The 23,870-nt window shown below is 37.7% G+C and overlaps 1 protein-coding gene across 1 annotated transcript in view; it reads left to right on the top strand.

Moving 5' to 3' along the window:
• The window catches only part of LOC134801791 (uncharacterized), an 80,164-nt gene that overhangs the window by 49,815 nt on the left and 6,479 nt on the right, over positions 1 to 23,870 (top strand). The window contains exons 2-4 of the mRNA XM_063774389.1: positions 8,531 to 8,712; positions 20,342 to 20,483; positions 21,120 to 21,310. Coding sequence (XP_063630459.1) covers positions 8,531 to 8,712; positions 20,342 to 20,483; positions 21,120 to 21,310 — 515 coding nt within the window. The remainder of the gene's footprint in view (positions 1 to 8,530; positions 8,713 to 20,341; positions 20,484 to 21,119; positions 21,311 to 23,870) is intronic.

Raw genomic sequence — 23,870 nt, 5'->3', positions numbered from 1 at the left:
AATCAAATGTAAGTACATAAGATGATTCAATTTTTTAAATACGCTGAATGCAAAGATTCCTGACCTAGTTTTTACTCATTGTTTTTAAGCCACGGACGTTTTGTTAATAATCATTAGTCAGAAATAATATTTTAGATTAAAAATGGGTTGCCTTTGTTTGCATTTTGACGGCTCTAAGCCCGTTAAAGTATGAAGGAAAAATTAGCAACTTATGTAGGTAAGCGTCTTATCTCGCTGCAATAGGGTTCATAATTGGTGACGCTATTGCAAACAGCGATGGGGCGGGGTGTCAATGACCTTAACTGATAAGAGAGAAGCGGGTGTAGTGGGTAGTTGTCGGTTCACCATAACGTACGAGGTTTTAGGACAACTTGATGATGAGTTATTTCGAAAAAAATGTACTGAGCGGTATTAAAAGAAAAAACACGTGTTTAATATTTTTTCGAGTTCTTTCGGGTGTTTCAATTTGGCCAGTGAATTAAATTTCACCCTGTATAAAACATTTTTTTAAATCGTTTTTTTTTTCGTATGGCTTATTGTGTTACTCTACTTCAGAGATTTAAAGAAGGGGGCCGCTACGTACTGTATTGTGTATTTTTATTTTATCAAACTAGTTTTTATGTTGTTGGATTCGTCGAACTAGAACCTCAAAACAAAAACGGCCGTTTTAACTTTGGACGCATAGATTGACGAATCCAGCAACATAAAAACTAATTTGATGTATTCAAAAGGTATAAATACAAACAAAATACAGTACGTAGCGGCCCCCTTTTTTAAATACCCATTATTTAGCAGTGGCGCTAGTGTGCACGTTGATAGTCGTGCAACATTGTAAAGTACCAACATTTAAAAAGTAATCTTTAATATGCCCGTGAGAATTCGCAACTTTTTTTCTTTTTACACCAGTGATCTCATCTCCAGGCAGTGTTGCCAGCATTCCTCTTGTAATTGTCGCTTAATTGTCGCCAACAGTTTCTTATTAACACTTTACTCGTGTAAACTGTTTTAAAGTCATTAAGAGGGGTGATTGACATTTTTGATGTTTCTATGTTTTTATTTTAACCCGGCCACAGAATAAATAATAGTACTTACTAGGTACAGAAGACTCACTCTCTAACAAAACGCGTCTGTTACGATCAGGACAGATATGGCCGCTAGGTGGCGACAGCGCCACGCGTGGCTTATGGCTAGCCACCAAAATGGGTGTGGAACGGATGTACTTTTAGCTACCTGTAGCAAAGCGACGCCTGACCAGGCTAAGGTTTTGTGAGAGGGTATTTTATTTAACTAATGTTTTTAGGGTTCCGTACCCAAAGGGTAAAACGGGACCCTATTACTAAGACTTCGCTGTCCGTCCGTCCGTCCGTCCGTCCGTCCGTCCGTCTGTCACCAGGCTGTATCTCACGAACCGTGATAGCTAGACAGTTGAAATTTTCACAGATGATGTATTTCTGTTGCCGCTATAACAACAAATACTAAAAACAGAATAAAATAAAGATTTAAATGGGGCTCCCATACCTACAACAAACGTGATTTTTGACCAAAGTTAAGCAACGTCGGGAGTGGTCAGTATTTGGATGGGTGACCGTTTTTTTTTTGCTTTTTTTTGTTTTTTTTTTGCATTATGGTACGGAACCCTTCGTGCGCGAGTCCGACTCGCACTTGCCCGGTTTTCTTGAGTACATGCCATATTCTATAGTTTATCAAAGGACTGTCTCATTTCAAACATAGACAGAGATAATCATACTATCTTTGTCTTACACTAGTGCTAGCACCCAAAAGAAAAGGATGAGTATAGTTTTTTTGTTCTTATTCACTGACAAATTTGGTTTGACCAACTATATAATTTATTGTAAGGCATCTGATCATTTATACATTTGACATTTGGCATTTGACATCACATACTAACATTTACAGCTTTTATAAGTATTAGTTAGAGTAAAAGCATTTATATATAGGTGTCGTAATACTTATTACATATGTTTTAATTTAAGTAGGTATCTATATGTTGTTTATTAATAATAAAATTGGAAAGTTAAAAGTCTTGAATAACAGATTGCATATGGAAACACTAAATCTTTTATCCACTAATTATGCAAAACTGTATTATAATTAGTTCAATCTAGAAACGGAAGTTAATATTGAATATTCAAAATTTAACTAAAAAAGAAAATCGCACTACAAACTCACGATCTCCGGTCAGCTATCTTCATGATCGTAATACCAACATACAAATATTTATACGAAAATTTACCTCCACTAGTCTTTATCTTTAAGTATTTAAATAAAAGTAAACAAAATATTCCCTTTAAATGGCTCCTTAAGCCAGTTGAGGGTAGATGAAAACATTACACGATGAAATAATGTAGGTTAAAGTCAGGTCGTTCAGTGACAGATCCAGGCGGTTTTGTATGTGGTTGGTTAACCAATAAATGTTATTATATACCCGAAAATTTACAAATTATTTGTTTACTTTTATTTAAATACCTAAAGATACAGAGTATAGCTATTAACTATCTGTGGAAAAGCAGGCGGAGGTCAGCTATGTAAGTATGTTTACATTAAGTTTATATGTTTTGTGAGTTTCTGTTTTATTATAATACCAACTTACAAATACAAACATCTACTACATTTGTACGACGGTTACCTCCACTAGCTATTACTATTTACTATCTGTGGAAAAGCAGACGTTCCACAGAGAAAGCCTGACCTAACAATCGGTGTCAAAGGTGAAATCATGACAATCCATATTAAGCCTTATTATCAAGCTGTTTAGAATGTGTTTCCTTTGTAGACACGTGTTTATGTGGTGGCTATTATATTGGTCTTTTTATCTGTCGACAGGTCCAATGTTTAGACACGGAGTGAAACCTTTGCCACCATTTTCATCAAAGTGTTACTAACTTTTTTTAATAATGGAAAAAAAATATATGTATGAGAAGGATTCTGACCGATTTTTTAAGTCAATTTATTATATGAGATTAAAGGCCTGTGCACACCGGCTGCGTGTGCGTGACGTGCACGTGCGCGTGCGGCGTTGTAGTATACAGATCCTTATGAGAGACGGCACACCGCTTGCGTGACGTGTGCGTGTGCGGCTCCAACATTTTAGCGCACACGCACGTGCACGTGACGCACACGCAAGCCGGTGTGCACAGGCCTTAAAAGCCACGATTTTTCACCACCATGCACATTAAAAAAACCGGTCAAGTGCGAGTCGGAGTCGCGTTCCAAGGGTTCCGTTTTTTCCTTTTGAGGTACGGAACCCTAAAATGGTTAACGTTACCCTGAAATTACTCTGTCCATGCCTTTTTGGTGATGGTTTTATTTATATTTATACGTATAGTCTTACGTTTTTTGTGCCTAAATTAGTACTTGAAAAACGCCGACATCAGACACATCAGGCTTCACATGCGCCCACGCAGTTCATTCACTGTCGCGGCAGCTTAAGGCTAAGCACCAGTTAAGCAATTATGTTTTAATTAAAACAGTACCCCTAGTAATTAAATATTTCATTCGATAGCGTGAGGTGACGTACGCGTTTGCGTTGTCATTTTGTATGGGATTTTGAGTTTCCAAAACGTCCCGCTTGGCGCGCTGTTCAATTTCCCATACAAAAATAGACATAACGCAAACGGGAACGCTCGTCACGCTTTCGAATGAAATTTACACTAGAAGCTCAGAGCAATGGCAAATATCTAATTAAAAAATCCCTGTTATTTTTCGTTTGTTTGTATAGTTTAAATTTTTTTTTAATTTTCTAGTCGTGTTTAAAAAAAAGTTATTAGTTTATTTACGATTTACGACATGCATGGTCACCCGAAAATTAGAATGCTAAACTACCGATATTCTGTGTCAAATTGAATGTCTACACTGTTATCACGGTCCGCTTACTTTTGAAAACTCGTATCTCACTCAAGTTTGACAGTTTATTTTCTTCGTAACCAAAACGCTGTCATTACCGTTAAAGAGGTTTTATGTTTATTAATTAGGCCTTGTAGGGCGACCATGATCGTAGAGAATTAAATTTGTCCTCACCAAAAAGGAAGAAAATAGGAAAAAGTGTGGTTGCTTCATCTAAATACGACGGTGGTCAATTCAATTATCAGTTACTTAGTGTGCAGGATTAGTCCTGCTCACGTCTGTTTGAAGTCGGTGCCAGGTCAATTTTGTTATTATAACTTAACAAACACACGGCCAGTCACACGGCACATAATTTTGAATGCGTGATGTAGAGATAATAATTTAGAGATGTTGGTAACTGTAAAAAAGAGAGAGAGAGATTTTTTTTATTTAACACCACCATTTAACAGTTTACACTAAAAAACAGCGTGATGCTAAAAACGGTCTCGACTCAGCATAGTGTTGCATTAAATTTACTGCCTGCAACGCTGGTTTTCAGTCGGTCCCTATAAAAAGAAAAAAAAAAGAAACATTATGTAAATTATGTATTAAGTAATAGAAGCATAATACTTAAATATAGAAAAGAAAAAAGAAACATTAAGTGTAGACCCCTTAAGAGTTTCGCATAAAAATTTGTATTGAGTATGAATGTCGCTTGTGTGCAAATCACTTGAAAGTTAACTTATGTTATGGTTGAATGTAAAGCTTGAATCTAAAGTTAATATAGCAATGGTCGAAATCAACAAATGGTTTTTGGCAAATGGCATGCTTTTAAATTTAGAAAAAACTAACATTATTCACTTTCAGTTACGTAACATCAAAAAAACCCCCCTAAATATTAAAGTAAATAATATTCTAGTTCCACAAGTGGATCAAACTAAGTACTTGGGATATGTCATTGACTCAGGGTTAACGTGGTCCTCACACATAGACCATGTTTGTGACTCACTCTCGTCAGCATGTTTCGCCCTGTCAAGACTCGCTCCAAGCCTATCTACAAGTAACCTGAAAAAGGCCTATTACGGATACTTCCACTCCATCCTTATCCGAGGCGTTGATATGTGGGGTCTGGCTGCAAACCGCGACAAGGTTTTCAAAATACAGAAACGAGCTCTGCGCATAATTTCCAACAAACCGTTTGATCACCCTGCCAAAGAACTATTTAAGACCCATAAAATACTAACACTACCAGCCGTTTATATATTAGAAGCATGTAGATACGTTAGGGCAAACCTTGAAACATACACAAAAACCTGTACCCGCGACGCAAACAGCCGCAGATTGCCCATGCTAGTCGCTCCTACGCAACGACTCGCGAAGGCCCGAAAGTCTCTCAGTATTATCGGGCCTAAAATATATAACAAAATTCCTAATGACATTAAATTTACAGATAGCGACTCAATATTCAATAAAAAACTCAAATGTTTACTTCTAGACCAAGCATGTTATTCTGTTGATGACTTTATGAAATAAATTATTATAAAATTTACTATATTAACAATTATTGCACGATCATTATTATCATATTTAGAGATTTGTAAACTTTGACTGATGTAGTATTTTTTATCTAGAATTGTAATAATTATCTTATTCTCTTATTATCTTATTTCAAATGTACCTGTGTGACCTGTAAAATATTTTTACCAATAAAGTAACTGAACTGAACTGAACTGAACTGGTTGAGCTCTGAATATAGGCTACGGTTACTGCGATCCACTACAATGAGCATTCTTGCATATAATATAGCATATGTGCAGTTTGTATCTCTTTATGCACTTTTTTCTGACCTACTTTAAGTTATTGTAGTTTTTGTTATTTAATCATATCGATTTTCACCTTGGATGCAGGGAGTGTCATTAAAAACGTCATATTTTCTTAATAATAATTAATTTGACATTTATGATGACATTGCCACACTTTGTCGTTGCAATTCTCAAAGTCTCTGCCTCTAGGTAATGACACAGAATAAAAATGCCTGTAATTAGTTTATGTAGCTTCAGAAAGTTAAAAATATTGTCATTGTATGTGCAACGTTTCATTACAGTCCAACACGTAGTTTTAAAATGAGAACGAAACTCCGTTTGTATGGGAAGGTGAAATTCGGCCGAGCTTGCTGGGGACTTTTAATCGCTCTTATATTAGTTATGACTTGTGTACAAATCACTTAAAGCCCCATCCAGTCGGAACAATTTTTCGCCAATCTGATGAAATTGTCCGATTAAATTGGGCCGTGCGGACTCAAACGACAATTTGGCTCGCCGATTTCGTCCGCCGATTAGGACCGATAAAATTGAGGTGGGGACGCAAGAACAGCAATTTGTGACGCTAGCTATTTTAGTTTGGGGGCATTTTTGTAATTTATAGGGCTCAAATATAATAAATCTAAAATTGGTGATTAAATTGGAGATTGACGCCAATTTAAATTCTGATCAAATCGGTCGATTTGATCATCCCGTCTTAACATGAACATTGAATATAGGTTATTATCTACAGCTATAACTACGTGCTATGAGCGTTCTTGCATAATTGAGCTATAAACTGCTTTTTATGCGTTTTTTTCTTAGTCATTGGTAATTAGATAGCAATGTGAGATGTTGCCATTGGTGATGATGATTATCTAGATTTTAGGTCATTCTATTAGGTAGGTATTACTATTTCTAATAATTATTTAGTAGACTGTATAAATTACAGATATTACTTAGGTATACATATGTTATTACTGGTCAGGCTTTACATAAATTTAAATATCTTAGCGGTTTGATCTTTCTAATCATACGAACATGATTTGTAAGATTTGTTTACATACCAGTAGCGTTTAACTTGTTACTTAATTACATATATAATTAGTAAGCGTTGTAGTAAAACAGTGTCACTGTATAAGTGTACATGTACATAATTAGTCGTGTGATCACGCAACATGCCATACATGGCAGATTGATCCATCGTGTGAACGAGGCTGATTTCACACTAGTGAAAACCGGCCTTAAGTATACACTAGTACGGCTACCACCGCCATTTTGAAATTTCCAATAACTGAATTGACACAAAAACACATAATTTGCTTATGAATACAATCAGGAATCGGTTCAGTAATGCGAGTTGTAGGAGGAAATGCGAGCTGGAACAGAGACCTTTGCTTCGCACGGTAAATTAGCTTTTGCGTCCGACTTCGCTCAAATAGCACCCGATTCCACCTGTTTATGGTATGATCATGGGATTGGGAGGCTCCCAATGGGAGCTTGGTTTGGTCTTGTTTGGTCTTTAGTCTGCTTTTAACCATAACATTGCATTTTCCTTCCCTTCACGCCTTCATTGGAGTAAAAGAGAATGATCCCCGCTATTTGCGAATTTCGGTTTTCGCGGTAGGCCCCCTGTCGACGCTGACCGGAATCGTCAAGCGGCCACACACCCCTGGTTCATATTAATTTAGTCGTCAGATCGAAACCCGAAATGGAACAGTTAATATGTGACCTTTTGCGATTAACTGGCAGACTAACATCATTCGGCGAACTAATAATCTGTGGGCCCCTTTACTCTGTCACTGTCTTCAGATCTGTTTTTAAAACCATAACATTGCATTTTCCTTCTTTGCTTGGGGAAGGTCCATGTATGAAGTCATCGTAAACATGACCAATTAACACATAAGACCTTCGCACGGCCGACATGGTCAGTCGCGCAAGACGCATATTGATACCAAAACACAACATTTAACGTAAACTTAATTTGTGCGTTAGTGGATTTAACAATTAATTATGGTAAAACAACTTAGTTCTAAATATTTCATTAAAATAATTACAGGATGCTGTGCAAGTCACAGTCGGAATTTATAATTATTAATTTCACATATCTCGCAGAATGCCAGTTTTCAATACTTTCGATTTCTAGAGCCGAAAGTAAGCGTTACTAACATTTTTTACTCGGTTCTGTTAATTTCTACCAATTAGATCTTATCTGTGATATGCTGTTATGTGTGTGACTTTATACCCGATGTGTTAAAATGAAGTAATACTTCACAGTATTCTCGTAATTATGCAAATTACTATCAATGTTAGGCAACGGTTTTGACATTTTGTTTTTTGTTTGAAGATTTCATGTAAAACAAAGGAATATATTTAATAAAATAAACTTTTCAGTTTATGGAATATTGAAATATATTGGAATTGAAATATATGTAAACATTATTTTAGTAGATAGTTGGGAGGTAGGTTCTTTGTCACTTTTATTAAATACGAATGCTAAATCACACTGTAGGAAGTACCTAAGTAGTTTCTTGAGCTAAGCAGCAGAGGAACTGGAAGACATACAAACGGACATGGCGAAACTAAATGGATTGATGTTAATTCCAAAACTAAAAACAACTTTCTGATTCGGTATACAAGCGACTTTTCTTTAAGAGGGCTTTTAGAAGTTTAGCATAGGTATTTTCGGTGTGTCAGGGACGTCAGGGTCATACACATTTTATAGAAATCTAAAGCTAATTTTTACGCGACACCTTTCCAGACGGGATACATTTTTTCAGTACTTGAGACTCAAATAAGAAAAACGATAATATTTATATATCAGAGTCGTTCACTTTTATTGAATTGTCCACAGAACTTTATCTAAAAACTCTTCTCTTTGTCCACAGGAAAGCACCTAGTCTTCTCCACCGACCCCGAATCAGTAAAAGATGAGTTCGCCTTCGACAACCCCGGTTTTCGCCAAGACGAGCGCGCGTGGCAACACGCCCCGACGTTACCCTTAAAGGGGTCGACGTTGCACGCAGAGTTCACCAAACCCGAACAGAGCAAGGACGATGAACATATTCAGGTAATAACTAGGTAACGAATGAATGATATATTAAACTACTCCGTCACTAGAGGACTCGTTCGCCTCGGGTTCAGACGAGACGAGCGCGCGTGGTAGCACGCCCCGACGTTACCCTTAAAGGGGTCGACATTACACGCAGAATTCACCAAACCCGAACAGAGCAAGGACGATGAACATATTCAGGTAAATACCTTGGTAAAGAATGAATGATATATTAAACCATTCGGTCAGTAGAGGACTCGTTCGACTCGGGTTCAGACAAGACAAGTGCGCGTAGCAGAACGCCCCGACACTACCGCTGAATGGTTCCACGTTGCATGCAGAGTTCACCAAACCCGAGCAACGTATAGATGATGATCATACCAGTGTTGGGCATTCAAGAATAAAATCATTATTTGAATAAGAATTCGTAGGAATAAAATCATCTCGATTTTATTCCCGTCAAAAATATTCAAATTATTTTGGTCGGGAATAATTCGTATGAGAAAAAATTGAATGAGAATAACTTATTCTTAATCAAATAAATAGAATCATGATTTTTAATTGAAATAATATTCCGCGAATAAAAATGTAGTTCGGGTACCGTATAGGTACTAATTACGTATAGTTAGGTAGATGTAATAGTAGTTAGTCTCTTGTCTAATTTATACCTATTTTATGGAATAAAATCTTACAAATTGACTGTCGCATAACGCATAGTTTCAGTAACCGTATTATTTTTAATTTACTAATCAAATCATTAGGTTCAATTTAACTGGTCTAGGGGCCTAGCCAAGATGCCAATCGTTTGCGCTCCGACAACGAAGCGCTTTGTCTCTATCACTCTTACATATTAGTGCGATAGAGAGACGGAGGTAGCGTTTCGTTGAAGTAGCGCAACCCATTGGCATGTTGGCTACGCACTCAAGGTGCCTAGCTAAGATGCCAATTTTTTGTTTTTATTTTAATAACCATACATTAGGTATAGCTGTTCTGGGGGCCTAGCCAACATGCCAATCGCTTGCGCTCCAACAACGAAGCGCTTTCTGTCTCTATCACTCTTACATATTAGTGTGATAGAGAGACAGAGATTGAGAGATAGCGTTTCGTTGTCGTAGCGCAAACGATTGGCATGTTGGCTATGCACCCAAGATGCCTAGCCAAGATGTCAATTTTTGTTTTTAATTTAATAATCAAATCATCAGGTAGATTTAACCGTTCTGGGGGCCTAGTCAACATGCCAATCGCTTGCGCTCCAACAACGAAGCGCTTTCTGTCTATCACTCCTACATATTAGTGCGATAGAGAGACAGAGATAGCGTTTAGTTGTCGTAGCGCAAACGATTGGCATACTGGCTACGAACCGTAGCGTAGCCAACATGCCGAACGTTTGCGCCACGACAACAAAACGCTATATGTCTCTCTATCGCACTAATATGTAAGAGTGATAGAGACAGAAAGCGCTTCGTTGGCGGAGCGCAAGCGATTGGCATATTGGCTAGGCCCCCTGAACAGCTAAATTGTACCCAAAGATTTGGTTATTAAATTAAAAACAAAAATTGACATCTTGGCTAGGCACCTTGGGTGCGTAGCCAATATGCCAATCGTTTGCGCTACGAGAACGAAACGGTATCTCTGTCCCTCTATCGCACTAATATGTAAGAGTGATAGAGACAGAAAGTGCTTCGTTGTCGGAGCACAAGCGATTGGCATCTTGGCTAGGCCCCCAGAAAAGCTAAATTTACTTAATGATTTGGTTATGAAATTAAAAACAAAAATTGACATCTTTGCTTAGCACCTTGGGTGCGTAGCCAACATGCCAATCGTTTGCGCTACGACAATGAAACGCTATCTCTGTCTCTCTATTGCACTAATATGTAAGAGTGATAGAGACAGAAAGCGCTAAAAACAGCTAAATTGTACCTTATGATTTGGTTACTAAATTAAAAACAAAAATTGGCATCTTAGCTAGGCACCCAATCGTTTGCGCTACGAGTGCTACGACAACGAAACGCTATCTGTCTCTGTATCGCACTAATATGTAAGAGTGATAGAGAGAGACTATGCGCAACTCTACGGAGCGTCAACGTTTGGCATGTTGGCTAAGCACCCTGATCGGATGATAGAACTAGATAGCGTATAGCGGAACTCTTCAATGTGTACCTATACCTAAACTAAAGTAACAAATATCAAATCAATCCGAATTAAATAGAAGGGTGAAAATCAACTTACAAAATTTAACCAATTGTACTACAAAAATTAACTTAAGTCTAAATAACATTTTAATTGAATAAAACCTTAGTTAGAATAGCCTCACTTCTAGAATAATTATTCTGTTTTTTATTCCGCATTTAAAATAAAAGTCACATGATTTATTCACCTTAATTTTATTCTAAAATAACTAGTGCAAGAATTATTCTAATTCAAATTGATTTGAATAAGAATAAAATTTCTGTTTTTATTCTTATTCTTATTCAAATATTCAAGTTAATTTTTGCCCAACTCTGGATCATACTCAGGTTAGGCAAAAAAGGTTGGTTTATAATTAATTTTAAAAAGAATACTCCTAGTATGCCTTCATCATCAAAGAACCGCGACGGCTATCTGTTTTACCATGTATCTTGCAACCGTGTGACTTAATATGTCCTATATGTCCCCTAGATGGGCCAAAAGCAATCTGGCTCGGTCTTGAGCTTCGTACTTGAGTTCGCTCACTTCACGTTCCCAATAGCCTTCGCCTCTGCAATAATAGTCCGTCACCAGCGGCCTATTTCACCATAGTCAATTTTCTGTGCATTTCTGGCTCGATAAGTAACGAAACGACGGTACATAGTGTCAATATTTACTAGTTGGACCAGCAATGTAGGGTCAATGGTCAGGTGACAACTGTCACCGTGGTGAAACAGGGCCCAGGTCTGCTTTGGTGATTTCAGTCGAGGACTTGCCTCGGTGTGTGGTCACTTGGTCAGGATCCCTTCAGAGTTTATGCCCAATCCAACTCCATTTCCGGCGATTGACCGACCTGGACTCTGGAATTGTAGGTTTTTTTCCAGCAGAAGGTCGCTTTGGGACTGTGTGACCAGCCTATAAATACCCACTTAAGTTAACTATCCTCGTAAATATCCGCGTATCGGCATCGCTATCTTTCGATAGCCTTAATGGGCCGCCCCTTAGGTTATTCGTATGAGGGGTACCGTTTATTATTAGGGTTCCGTTCCCAAAGGACAAAAACGGGACCCTATTACTAAGACTCCCATTCTTCTGTCTGTCTGTCTGTCTGTCACCAGGCTGTATTTCATGAACCGTGATAGACAGTTGAAATTTTCACAGATGATCTATTTTTGTTGCTGCTATAACAACAAATACTAACCCTCGGTGGCCTCACTCACACTTGTCCGGTTTTTGGGTAAAAGCGAGAGTTAAAGTGCACTGTCAAAATCTAAAAGCCAAAGGTCCTCGTCCCTATTCGTCAGTAATAAATGCAGCGCATGTTACAACACAATACAATACATGTCAAGACCCAGCATGCATAACGTATTATACAACCGAGGAATGCTACTAACTATGGAAATTGCTAAGGCTTTGCTGGTGCCTCGACCTTAAGAGAGATAATATATATATAATCTAAAGATTTGAGAAAAACTAGGGGCTTAGCTAATTGATAAATAACCGTTTATTACACACATATCATAACACCTTTCGTAAACCCACACTCTTATTTTAATGCCTTTCATTATGTGGCAGTCACAAAAAACTACTATTATACCCGTGACCAATAACTAGAACTGTTTCGTAAATTTTAATACTAAACTTTTGGTTTTTATGGGCGCCCTGCCATTGTTAACTAGGTCATAGAGAAATATAGAAAGAATAGAGTGCTCTCTCCATACATCAGTTTTGGTACCAAAACGACTATTATTTTCGTAGTCGACATCTCGCATCGAGTAGCGGAATTATCAGTACCGCTACTCGATACTAGATGTTTCTCGTGTGGCGACTCACGAAAATTGTATTGAACAATAATTTACAAGTTGTAAATTTAGTTTAGAAAATTGTTGAGCATTAGACTTTTCGGTCGCCGCAACATCTATTGTCAAGTAGCAGTACTGATTATTCCGCTACGCGATGCTAGATGTCGACTACGAAAATAATAGTCGTTTTGGTACCAAAACTGATGTATGGAGTGAGCACTCTATTCTTCCTATATTTCTCTACGACTAGGTATACATTTTTAATTCAATAATTATACCGGGTGTGGCCTGTAACATGTGAGCAAATAATTAAAACATAGATTGTACTCCTCAAACGGTGACACTTTTGTTCAACAACTTTTTAAAATAATGAAGTATTTAGACTCCCTATTTTTCATAGAAAATAAATATTATCTTCAATGGACGCCATCGCCACGCCATATCATTGTGATTGACGTTGCTTGTCACGCCTTAAACATAACAAAATTCGCAATACATTGCGTCTTAGAATAAACTTTAAAGTGTATTAAAAATCAAACCACAAGTTATTTTTAAAAGTCGCTGAACAAATGTTGGTCAGTATGACGAGTACAGCCTACAGTTTAATTTTTCGCTCATGTTACAGGCCACACCCGGTATATTCTAATCGAAAACATCCATGACGCAATTATAACCGCCTTTATTGCCTACTTGTACATAATTACATGTGCATTACTCTTATGTTATGCCGTCTGTCAAGTATACAAACATTGCCGTTCCGAAAACTGTCATTATGCAACCACTTTCACCGATGACATGTAACTTGTACATATTCACATGTGAAAACGTTTGATTTGTGTGGTAATCAATTTGTTTTGGTTATCCTTTCTTTCTAGACTTTATCATTTTTAACATACGTTTGTAAAGGATTTGTTACTATTTGTAGCCTGACGATGTCTCTTGTTTCTCGGTTTTTATCATATGTTACAAAACGTCCTCGTGATAGGAAATCACTGTTATATAATATTTTAGCTTAGTATTTTAGCAGTAGAGTCTGTGCGACATACACATTTCCGAGAAAATACGATGGAAAACAATTATGTACTACATCTGTATTGATGTATTCTTTATTTCGCCAGTCCACGGAACCCCTACCGGTACACCACACTCGAAACGTGAGAGGTAATTTCAAGCTTATTTAAAAATCTCATCGTAGAGTAAACAAGCTACGCGCCAAGATACAGATATTTCTAACTATCTGCCCGTCGCAATGTTCTAGCAAATAACCGGTCGCAGGCATTCGATATCGCAATGCAATTCCGATCTAGTCCTGTTCATATTGCTTAGCAAGCATTCGACTAGCGTCAGGCGTGGCTCACTCCGCGATTTCGTCGCTTTGCAACAGGCAGCTACAAGTACATCCGTTCCACACTAATTTTGGTGGCTAACAATAAGCCGCGCGTGGCGCTGTCGCCACCTAGCGGCCATATCTGTCCTGATCGTAACAGACGCGTTTTGTTAGAGAGTGAGTCTTCTGTACCTAGTACTATTATTTATTCAATCCTAATGAAACGAAGCTCATTGATCGACTTATCAACTTAGCTGGTTGTACCAACCACAGTTGACGGACTGACTGTGACTAACATGATAACATCACTCAGCATCAACTATGAAACTTGCCATACAAAAAAAAATTGTGAACTCTTTAACGGTGACAGACGGTTTGGTGCAGCACCCTTGTTTGATCGATACAATAGAAAAACACACTGAAAATTTCAACTGTCTTCCTGTTATAGGCAGGAAGTTGAAATTTTCATGTTCTGGAGATAGTGGAGTGTGCTCAAGCCATAAAAAGGTCAAATACGGCGTTCACTGAATAAGAGATTTCCTTTGGTAGAATCAATCTTTGTGTTCCTAAAATGTATTTAAGAAGTGGAGCCACCCAGATTTTTGATGCAGGTGGGGGGTGGGGGGTTTTAAGGGTCAGTGACGTCTGAGGTTAATATTTTTTTAAGTATAGGTTCTATGTCAAGTTTAGTATCATTTTCAACAAAATCAAAGATGTAGACATATATTTCATCTAAATCGGTTCAGCCGTTATTGATTTCCCATACAATCTTACACCTTCCTTTTCACTTTTGAGAGATTTTTTTTTAATAAAAAGTATCCTATGTTCTTCCCTGGACTCAAAATATCTCTATACCAAATTTTATCTAAATCGGTTCAGCGGTTATTGGATCCCCATACAAATTTCCACCTCCCTTTTCACACCCTTAAGGGATGATTTTTGAGATTAAAAGAATCCTATGTTATTCTAAAAACTGAAACTATCTCTGTACCAAATTTTAACTAAATTGGTTTAGCGGTTTAGGCGTGAAGAGGAATTAAAAAAATAGGTTTTATTTTCGTATTTTATGTGTTTTTACTTCGGAATGGTGTCATTATGATATCATAAATGAATTCGGCATCCCCGATTTATACGAAAACGATACCAAACTTGGCCTAGTAGCTTAAATTACATAGATATCAAGATCAAGTTGAGAGCCCCCCCCCCTAAAAATTTACATCAAAAATCTCGGTGGCTCCACTTCTTAATCCATCCTTGGGTCCTAAGGACCAATCCTGCCAAAGGAAATCTCTTGTTCACGCAACGCCGTATCCCACCCCCAGCACCTTCCGCTAAGATACAGTCCGCTGACAGAAAGACGGAACGACAAGCAAGCGTTGGGAATATCCAGCCCTGCATTCCAATCTTATCCTGACGATTACAATGCTAATGCGAATCTTTCCCTCTCTATCACCACCAGTGTGAAAAGGACAGAAGATGTGGTTAACCACGTAATAGCTAGATCGATTCGATTCCTTGACCGTAGTGAAAATTGTTTGTAGAAATTTGATTATGGTTGAAAATGGCTGACATGCTTTTATAGTTCTTGCTTAATGTTACGTGTTACGCTCAATTTTATAGTATTGTTTATGTTTAGGTATGTATTTCGTATTGAATTATTTATACCCATTTTAAATGCATAACTCTATTTCTTACTTTATGTGTAAATTTCATTCTCGATAGCGCGACGTTCTGACGTCACGTACGTATGTCTCATTATGTATGGGATTTTGAACAGTGCGCCAAGCGGGACGTTTTGTAACTCAAAATCCTAATATACAAAATTAAACATAACGCAAACGCGTACGTCACGTCACGTTATCGAATGAAATGTACAATAGGTACAGAACAGATTTTGAACAATTTCAGAAATTTGCCATGAAGACAAGTATAAGTTGTGCTGGAGATGGACTTACGCCACTCAATTCGTAGGAAATCCCACGGGCTAAGCCGCGGTCTTAGGGGCTATTCATAAATTACGTCATTTCAAATCAGGGGGGGGGGGGGTCTGGACATCGGATGATGGTAGCATGACGTAGGAGGAAACGGGGTCATTCGAAGCATGATTTTTGGATGATTTTAGGGGGGGGGGGGGTCAAAAATCGATGACGTAATTTATGGACAGCCCCTTAGCTATAGTTCGTTTTTTTAGCATTAGAAGTAAGGTAAACAATCTTGATGTGTCTTTTAATTGAAAAACACATTTTAAAAATAAGTTACGGCAAATATGTAACAATTAAATAAATAAATAAATTATATAGGACAATTTTACACAGATCAATCTAGTCCCACGGTAAGCTCAATAAGGCTTGTGTTGTGGGTACTAGACGACGATATATATAATATATAATTTATATATAAATACTTATATACATAGAAAACATCCATAACTCAGGAACAAATATTTGTGATAAACACACAAATAAATGCCCTTACCAGGGTTCGAACCCGGGACCTCCTGCTTCGTAGGCAGGGTCACTACCGACTAGGCTAGGAGGCCGTCATTATGAATCTAATACGATCATTTATATTGCTCTGCTTTCATAAGTAATAGTTACTGATTTTTAAAAAGCGTTTTTCAATTAAAAGACATACTGTCAAGATAGCTTACCTTCTTTCAAGTTCTTTCTAATGCAAAAAAAACGAACTATAGTATCCGGTGTTTTTCGATTTATTCTTATTTGTTTTAAAACAACGGAATCTAATGGAGAAAACAGTAAAATACCAAAAAGCGATTCAATATTCAATGAATAACTTAAATGTTTACTTCTGGACCAAGCATGTTATTCTGTTGATGACTTTATGAAAGAGATTATGTAAATCTTTATTGTATTAACAACTATTGCACAATCATTAATTCATTATTTAGAGATTCGTAAACTTTGACCAATGTATTTTTATCTAGAATTGTGTTTAACTATCATATTTCAACCTGTGTGACCTGTAAAATATTTATTTACCAACATAAAAACTGAACTGAACTGAGTTGATTTTACTGTCGATTGTATTTCTTTTACCGACTTTTAAACAAAATCTGTGTGAATTTCTATTACCTAGTATGAGTATGTAGGTTGTTTTGTTCCTAATAATATTGTAAAATATACGTAAAGCAGTTAACCGTAATATGTTAAGTATATAACTAAATATCAAATCTAAAACTAAATATTAGGTCACCAGTACCAAACGTCACAGAGTAGGTCTTAGCTTAGATTAACCTTCTTGCCTAATTAACTATTGCATTAACTTTATCTAAGTCGAGCAAATTCCTTACAATTCCTGTATCGGAATTTGAGTCTTATGTTCATTGTTTCAGAATTGATATTCGTAGTAAATCTGAGCTGCATTTGTAACCTTATTATTTCAAGGTGTTGCCTAAATCTTAAATATTACAAACAGAACAGACTTAGTTAAGCCGGTCACTATCATCGTCTTAAAGTACAGTGTCCGTATAGATATGGACCTTCTAAGGATCTCGACGACGCCTCTTTTGCAGCTTCCTTTGACTTTGGCTTTGTGGCGTGTTAATACTTAGCTTAAACAGTTTATCTAAGCCTTGATCCCTGGCCAGCGACGGGAAAGCTTCATCTAGCTACCTTCACCAAGGAGGAGTTTTGGCCGAAGGGTGTCAAGTTCCGGCGGTTCCGCGGCCGGATCCCTGACACTGCGGGGTTGCGTAATGCATCGCAGCCATAATGTGATATGTAGTGTTTAGTTTTTTAAAGTTTAGTTTTAAAATATATTTTTATATATATGTATGCTAGTTTTAAGGTATTTATGTATGGGCCATTAGTTGCCTGAAATAAAGATTTTCATTTCATTTAAGGTTATATGGTCTTACCCCACATACTTTATTTTACTCGGGGCAAGAGTAACAGTATGAGGATTCCTTACAAGTGTTACTCTTGCTCTTGCTCCAGTGTTTGTCTTACCCCATCTGACCTTAGAGCCTCCCACTTGTCATTAGGAATTAGAAATTTACAGTGGCCGTGGCACTTCCACACTTTGTCACTGCCCTGCAAAGCCTATGCAGAGTAATCTGACTCTGTATGTCTCAGTGTCCCTATTGTGTCAGTATCTGGATTTATTTTGCCGACAAACAAACGAATTCACACAAACGACTGTCAAGTGACAATTTGATCACGAGTTTACACAGCCACACATTTAACTGACTAATGTGGACCTTATAACCTTCTAATAAGGTTTAATTTTAAGTTAACACTGTTAACGATGTTACAGATACCGAAGGTCATTGCAAATACAAAGCGTCGTGTCATCTGCTGGCTTTAGTAACTTACTGACCGTGGACTTTGTGTCGTTGCAATAAAGTACATAATAGATCATCAATCGTGTTGACACTGACAACGACAGTACTAAATGATACAAATACAAAAATTGCCAACAACTATATATGTACTTACTACAAGCTTTATGAGTATTGGAACAGGCACAAGCGTTAGACTGCAGGAAATGGATGTAACGTTAGTCTCCAGAGCAATTCTTGAAACCAAACATGCATAGGAATAGGATTGTACAAGCTTTTACGTATTTAACAATTTGTTTGGGGAAACAGGGCTCATAAAAATAAAGTATTTAAATGGATGCTAAATTGCATGCAGCCCTCGAGGAGTTGCATGCATCTAAACTTTAATACTTGCGCTAATTTTTGAAATTATGAGGTGGTAAATGCGCCTTGACCCTGACAAAGCTCCCACTCCTTTATCCTTAAATGACTCACTCTAGAACGGTCCGGGTCCGGGTTCGGACCGAGGCATCCGACACTTCGTTTTCTATGACGGGTCATCGGTGATCACGTGATGCTTTCTATAGAAAACAAGACTGGAAAAAACCAACTGCAAAATCGCTTAGATGTGGAGTTGCAAGCCTGTTTTTGCCCTTCTGTTTTTAGTATTTGTTGTTATAGCGGCAACAGAAATACATCATCTGTGAAAATTTCAACTGTCTAGCTATCACGGTTCGTGAGATACAGCCTGGTGACAGACAGACGGACGGACGGACAGCGGAGTCTTAGTAATAGGGTCCCGTTTTACCCTTTGGGTACGGAACCCTAAAAACAAGGCTATGCCTGTCTCACGGATGCAAGCATGATGTCATGATGACTTAAAGATCGTCGATAAGGATAATGGAATTATGAAGACCTTGTTATGCGTAAGTGGCGGGTACATGGGCAGAGGTCGCTAATGTTTACAAAAGCTTTAGACGCAACATTCCGATTCATGTATATGTAAAACTACTTATAACATGGGAAGGATACACATACTGCTAGCAAACTTTAAATTTAGGAAGCGTAGAGGACCTAAAGCGTTGCCTTGTGGTACTCCGAATGAGGAATAGTAGGGGGCCTAAAACTGTACCTTGAGGTACATTGACTTAGATAAGATGCAATCTTTGAAACCTATACCTTCATGCATCATTCTAGTAGGTATAAATCTAAATAGGTAAATAATACGTTAGCCTTATAGTTTGCAATGAGGGAATTTCCGTAACCACTCCTATAAAGCGGCCATTAAGTCTTAACTACGTGTTATAAAATGCTGTCTGTTCACTGTAATCAAACTTTATTATTCTAGACATTCTAGTAATGCATTAACTTCAACTGTTTTGTTTTATATCCTCAGGAAACTGATATTATGTTCAATTAACGTTCTAATGCTATGTTGGTAATGGTATCCACGTGCAGTTTCACTGAATGCTGTACGAATATGTCTATAAGCTCCCTTCTTTTATGTAGGTGTGAAAATGGTTGATTATCTATCCTTTTATTCAGACATTATTATATTAATTACTTTAGTTTTAGTATATTAGCTTTTAATTTTCTAAGTTTAAATGTTTTTGTTTACGTGCTAGCGGTACTAGGATAAATCACTGGATGGGCTTCATTTAAAGTTAATTCCATGCATTAATTGTACGACCTGCCCTCCGTCTGACAATCGAACAGGCGATTTAGCTCCTTCATATGCAGTCATATTTGTCGTCAGAATGAGAAGAGTTGAAGTTAGAATGGGTGTATTTTGCCAATGCTGTTCCTTAGTTCCTCTTAGTTTTACTTAGCTTAAACTAAACTAAATTTAACTAAAAACTGAAACAGATATTAAAGATAAAGTGTCTAAGCCCTTCAGTGGCGGAGGCCGGATTCGAACGGTCATCTTCAGCCTAAGCCGTCCAAATTTCTCGAGTTTATGCAATCTTTACAACTTACTTATTTATTATTAATCTCTTAATATAACAAGCTATGGAGCACCAAGTTCAAAATAAAGACATTCCATCTTATCAATTAATTAATTTATTGTTCCAGCGAGCCAGAGTTCGGCGGGTGAAGCTATGGGCCCGCGACTTCACGGGTCTGGGTTTCCGGTGCTCGGGCGGCGCCCGGGATGGTGTGCGAGTGCATTCGGTTCTGCGGAGCGGCCCGGCTGCTGCTGCGAAGCTGGAGCCTGGTAAAACACTTTTAATTTAGGAAGAGTAGAGGACCTAAAACGTTGCCCTGTGGTACTCCCAATGAGGAATAGTGGTGACCCTAAAAGGTTGCCTTGTGATATTCTCTTAATGAGAAATAGTAACGGATCCAAAAGGTTGCCGTGTGGTACACTGACTTAGGCTAGACCCTTCGGGTTCTGGTTTGTGTATTCATTGCTGTGGAGCGGCCCAGCAGCGGGTGCCAAGCTGGAACCTGTTAAAACTTTACATTATAATAAGAAAAAGTAGCGGATAAGAGAGATAGATGTCTTTTTGAGGAAAGGTAGCGAGCCTAAAAGGTTGCCTTGTGGCCTAGGCTTAGAGTGTTCTTTAAATTCGGTAGGACGCTTTTCGGGTGTAGGTATTAGGGAACGGTCCGACTGCTGTTGGCAAGGTACAACACTTACAACAATAAGGATTAGTTGCGAACCTAAAACGTTGCCTTGTGGTATGAGGAATAGTAGTGCATTAAAAAGGTTTCCTCGTGGTACTTATATACTCTATATGAGGAATAGTTGCGGACCTAAATGGTTGCCATGTGGTACTCTCCACATCTTTGTCCTCCTTCATAGCTTAGTAATATCAAACCTTTCATTCATATTTTTGTTTATTTCCAGGGGACAAAATCAAGAGCATCAAGATAGAGTTCTCCGGAACTCCACTAGAGGACGCTCTAGCGATCCTGTCTCTCGCCTCCCCCTACCCTGTGGAGTTGGAGGTGGTTGAGGGGGGGAGGGTCAGCGGCGCGGGGCGGGGGGTGCGGCATCCGTTGCTGAAGAGGGCTGGCTCTACTGGAGATGTTAGCACGGTGAGTCTTAAATTCTACACGAGATTGATATTGTTAATGCCAAAATCAAACCAACCGAAACTCCCTTAAAAAATCATGAAGTAAAATTGCCGTGAAAACTCCAATGGACTTAATGTGTCTATTGATCTTTTTTCTGTGAGAAAAAATGTCGGTGAAATCTCTCCCTAGATTTCAGGCCATCCCGGAAAGCGAGAGTTTTCTCGTCGATGGATAATTGGCCTCGTGAGGAAAGTGTCTTATTGTTCGCTGCTTTCTACGCTTTTTTAAGACGAGAGCCTTACACAAGATTTTCTAATACTTAAGTACAGTGCTTTGCGAGAGCATGAAAAAGCACTTCGGTTAGAATTGAGTGTCTTACTTATTTATTACTCCCCAATGCATTTTCTTGGTTGCATTCTAACCTAAAGGGCCGAGAGGCCAAATATGTTTGATTTTGGTAGATTTAGTATACTTACGGAAATAATTTACCTACTACCTAACATCAGCTGATTTGATGATGTTAGGTTAGAAGTTAAAGGAACTCGACGAAAACCAACCACATCGAGTTTGGCTTGGGTGTATTAGAATTGTCTTGAGGAGTAAAAATAGAAAAATGTGCTAATTTAAGAACAGGAATAAAACTGTGTATACAAAAATATGAAAACACAAACACAAATCTTGAAAAACCCAATCAGGGGAAAGTAGTCTTTTATGGGATTTGTCATTTGTTTTGGCCATTGTACTTACTTTAATTCTCTTCCAAATTCGCCTCTTAAAGTGAATTATAAATTGTGTGTTAGTCTTTCCGGCCACTACTTTCTAGCTAAACACCAGTTTCGTACCCATTTACTTATTACGTAACACCAATGACATTTAAAACACTAAATATTCATATCACATTTCTAATGCTTTTTCGTTCGACATTATGACTTTCCAAAACTATTAAAAGTAGACCCAAGCCGTCTTAGAACAACCTACTAACAAGAGATCTCTTAGAACTGGTTGATAATTCACTTCGAAATTATTAAAACGTCATAATGGTTATAAAAAGATAATGGAAATACAATTTTGTGCATAGAAAATAAGGTTCTGTTTTGTTTGACGTGTCAGTTATTATAGATTTGAACAATGACTGTTTTCCATACCAGAGACAATATAATACGTTTTGGAATGCGCACTATTGTTCGGTGCAAGGATGTGTTTATGTCTGTGTGTCGTGTTGACTTTGATCTGGAATGATACTGTCTATGTTACACATAGTAGTTTGTTTATAGTTTCTTTAGTTGTATGTTTGTCAATATCTTAGGATAGCTATGACATGTGAGAACAATAGTGTGTTTAACTAAATATAGAGTAACATGGTTAACTTCAATTTGTTTGCGTTATTTATGATATGATAGAGATCAAAATTTAAGACCTTCTTAGGTACATATTTGCACGAAATTGTTGGCTCTTAGTCACCGTAGTATACAGGGTTGGGCAGATTAAGTGTCCTATTTTAAAATAGCCATAAAATTAAAACAAAGCTTCAAATCTGAATATTAAACTTGTTTTTATTTTAAGCATACTCTATATTTACAAAATTAATTCATTAGCTCAAATCGCTCTCCTTTAACCTGTATAACTTTACGCATTCTACCATAGAATGAGTTGCACGCGGCACGCACTACCTCATCTGTTATATCGTCCCATATCTTGATCAACCGATAATTGAATGAATTTAACACATTCGCTGCGTTACGGGAAGCATTTGGCCGTATTTGACTTTCCGCTGGTGCGGCAGCTATCTGCGCTTGTCTTACCCCCGGTGCGGCGGTGGTTTTTATGTTCTCGTGTGAGTCAGAAAAAGACGAATATACTCCCGATATTCTTACTTCAAGTATATTCTATTTTAAAAGAAAAAATGTACGGGAAGTATTTTTGCGTAACGCACTGAAAGGTATTTTTTATTCTTTAGCGCGGCACGGGTACTATTTGTCCGTACTCCATCACCCCGTACCGCACCGAAAGGCGGGTACGCAGCGCTCAGATTGGTCATAGTGCTTCGCATTGTTCACGTTTCCGCATCGATACGACATTTTATTAATGCCACAATTCAAGACTATGACATCTATATTGAAAATTACCTACTATAAACACAGTAATTTACTCTAAATATAGTAATTTTTCCACTTTTAAATTTATTCTAAGCTTAATAGCATCGTACGCAGACGTTTCTGCTTGTTAAAAATTAAAATTACCTACTCTAAAAGTCCGATCCCTTTTTATATTATATGAGGATGAATAATATTTGTTTTGAACACGTACAGACGCGATGACGATAATAAATATTTTGTCGATTATAAAAGTCGTTATCGATTCTTTAGTATCCCATCACTAGTGTTATATGCGGCCTGTGCGGCAAAGGAAGTATATTCCCGTAAAATTAAGGGTCTTGAAAGTGCCTATAGCTTTTGTAATTTTACACAGATCCGCGGGCGACGGCAGCTGTATATACACAAGAATATAGTCTATTGATTAGAATGACTTTTAGTTCAAATCGATAACATTCCAGGTCTGTATGGACCTTTAAAGTCAGGAC

This window comes from Cydia splendana, chromosome 23, assembly GCF_910591565.1.
Source record: "Cydia splendana chromosome 23, ilCydSple1.2, whole genome shotgun sequence".
Classification (NCBI taxonomy): Eukaryota; Metazoa; Arthropoda; class Insecta; order Lepidoptera; family Tortricidae; genus Cydia; species Cydia splendana.
This window is presented reverse-complemented; position numbering and strand designations above follow the sequence as displayed.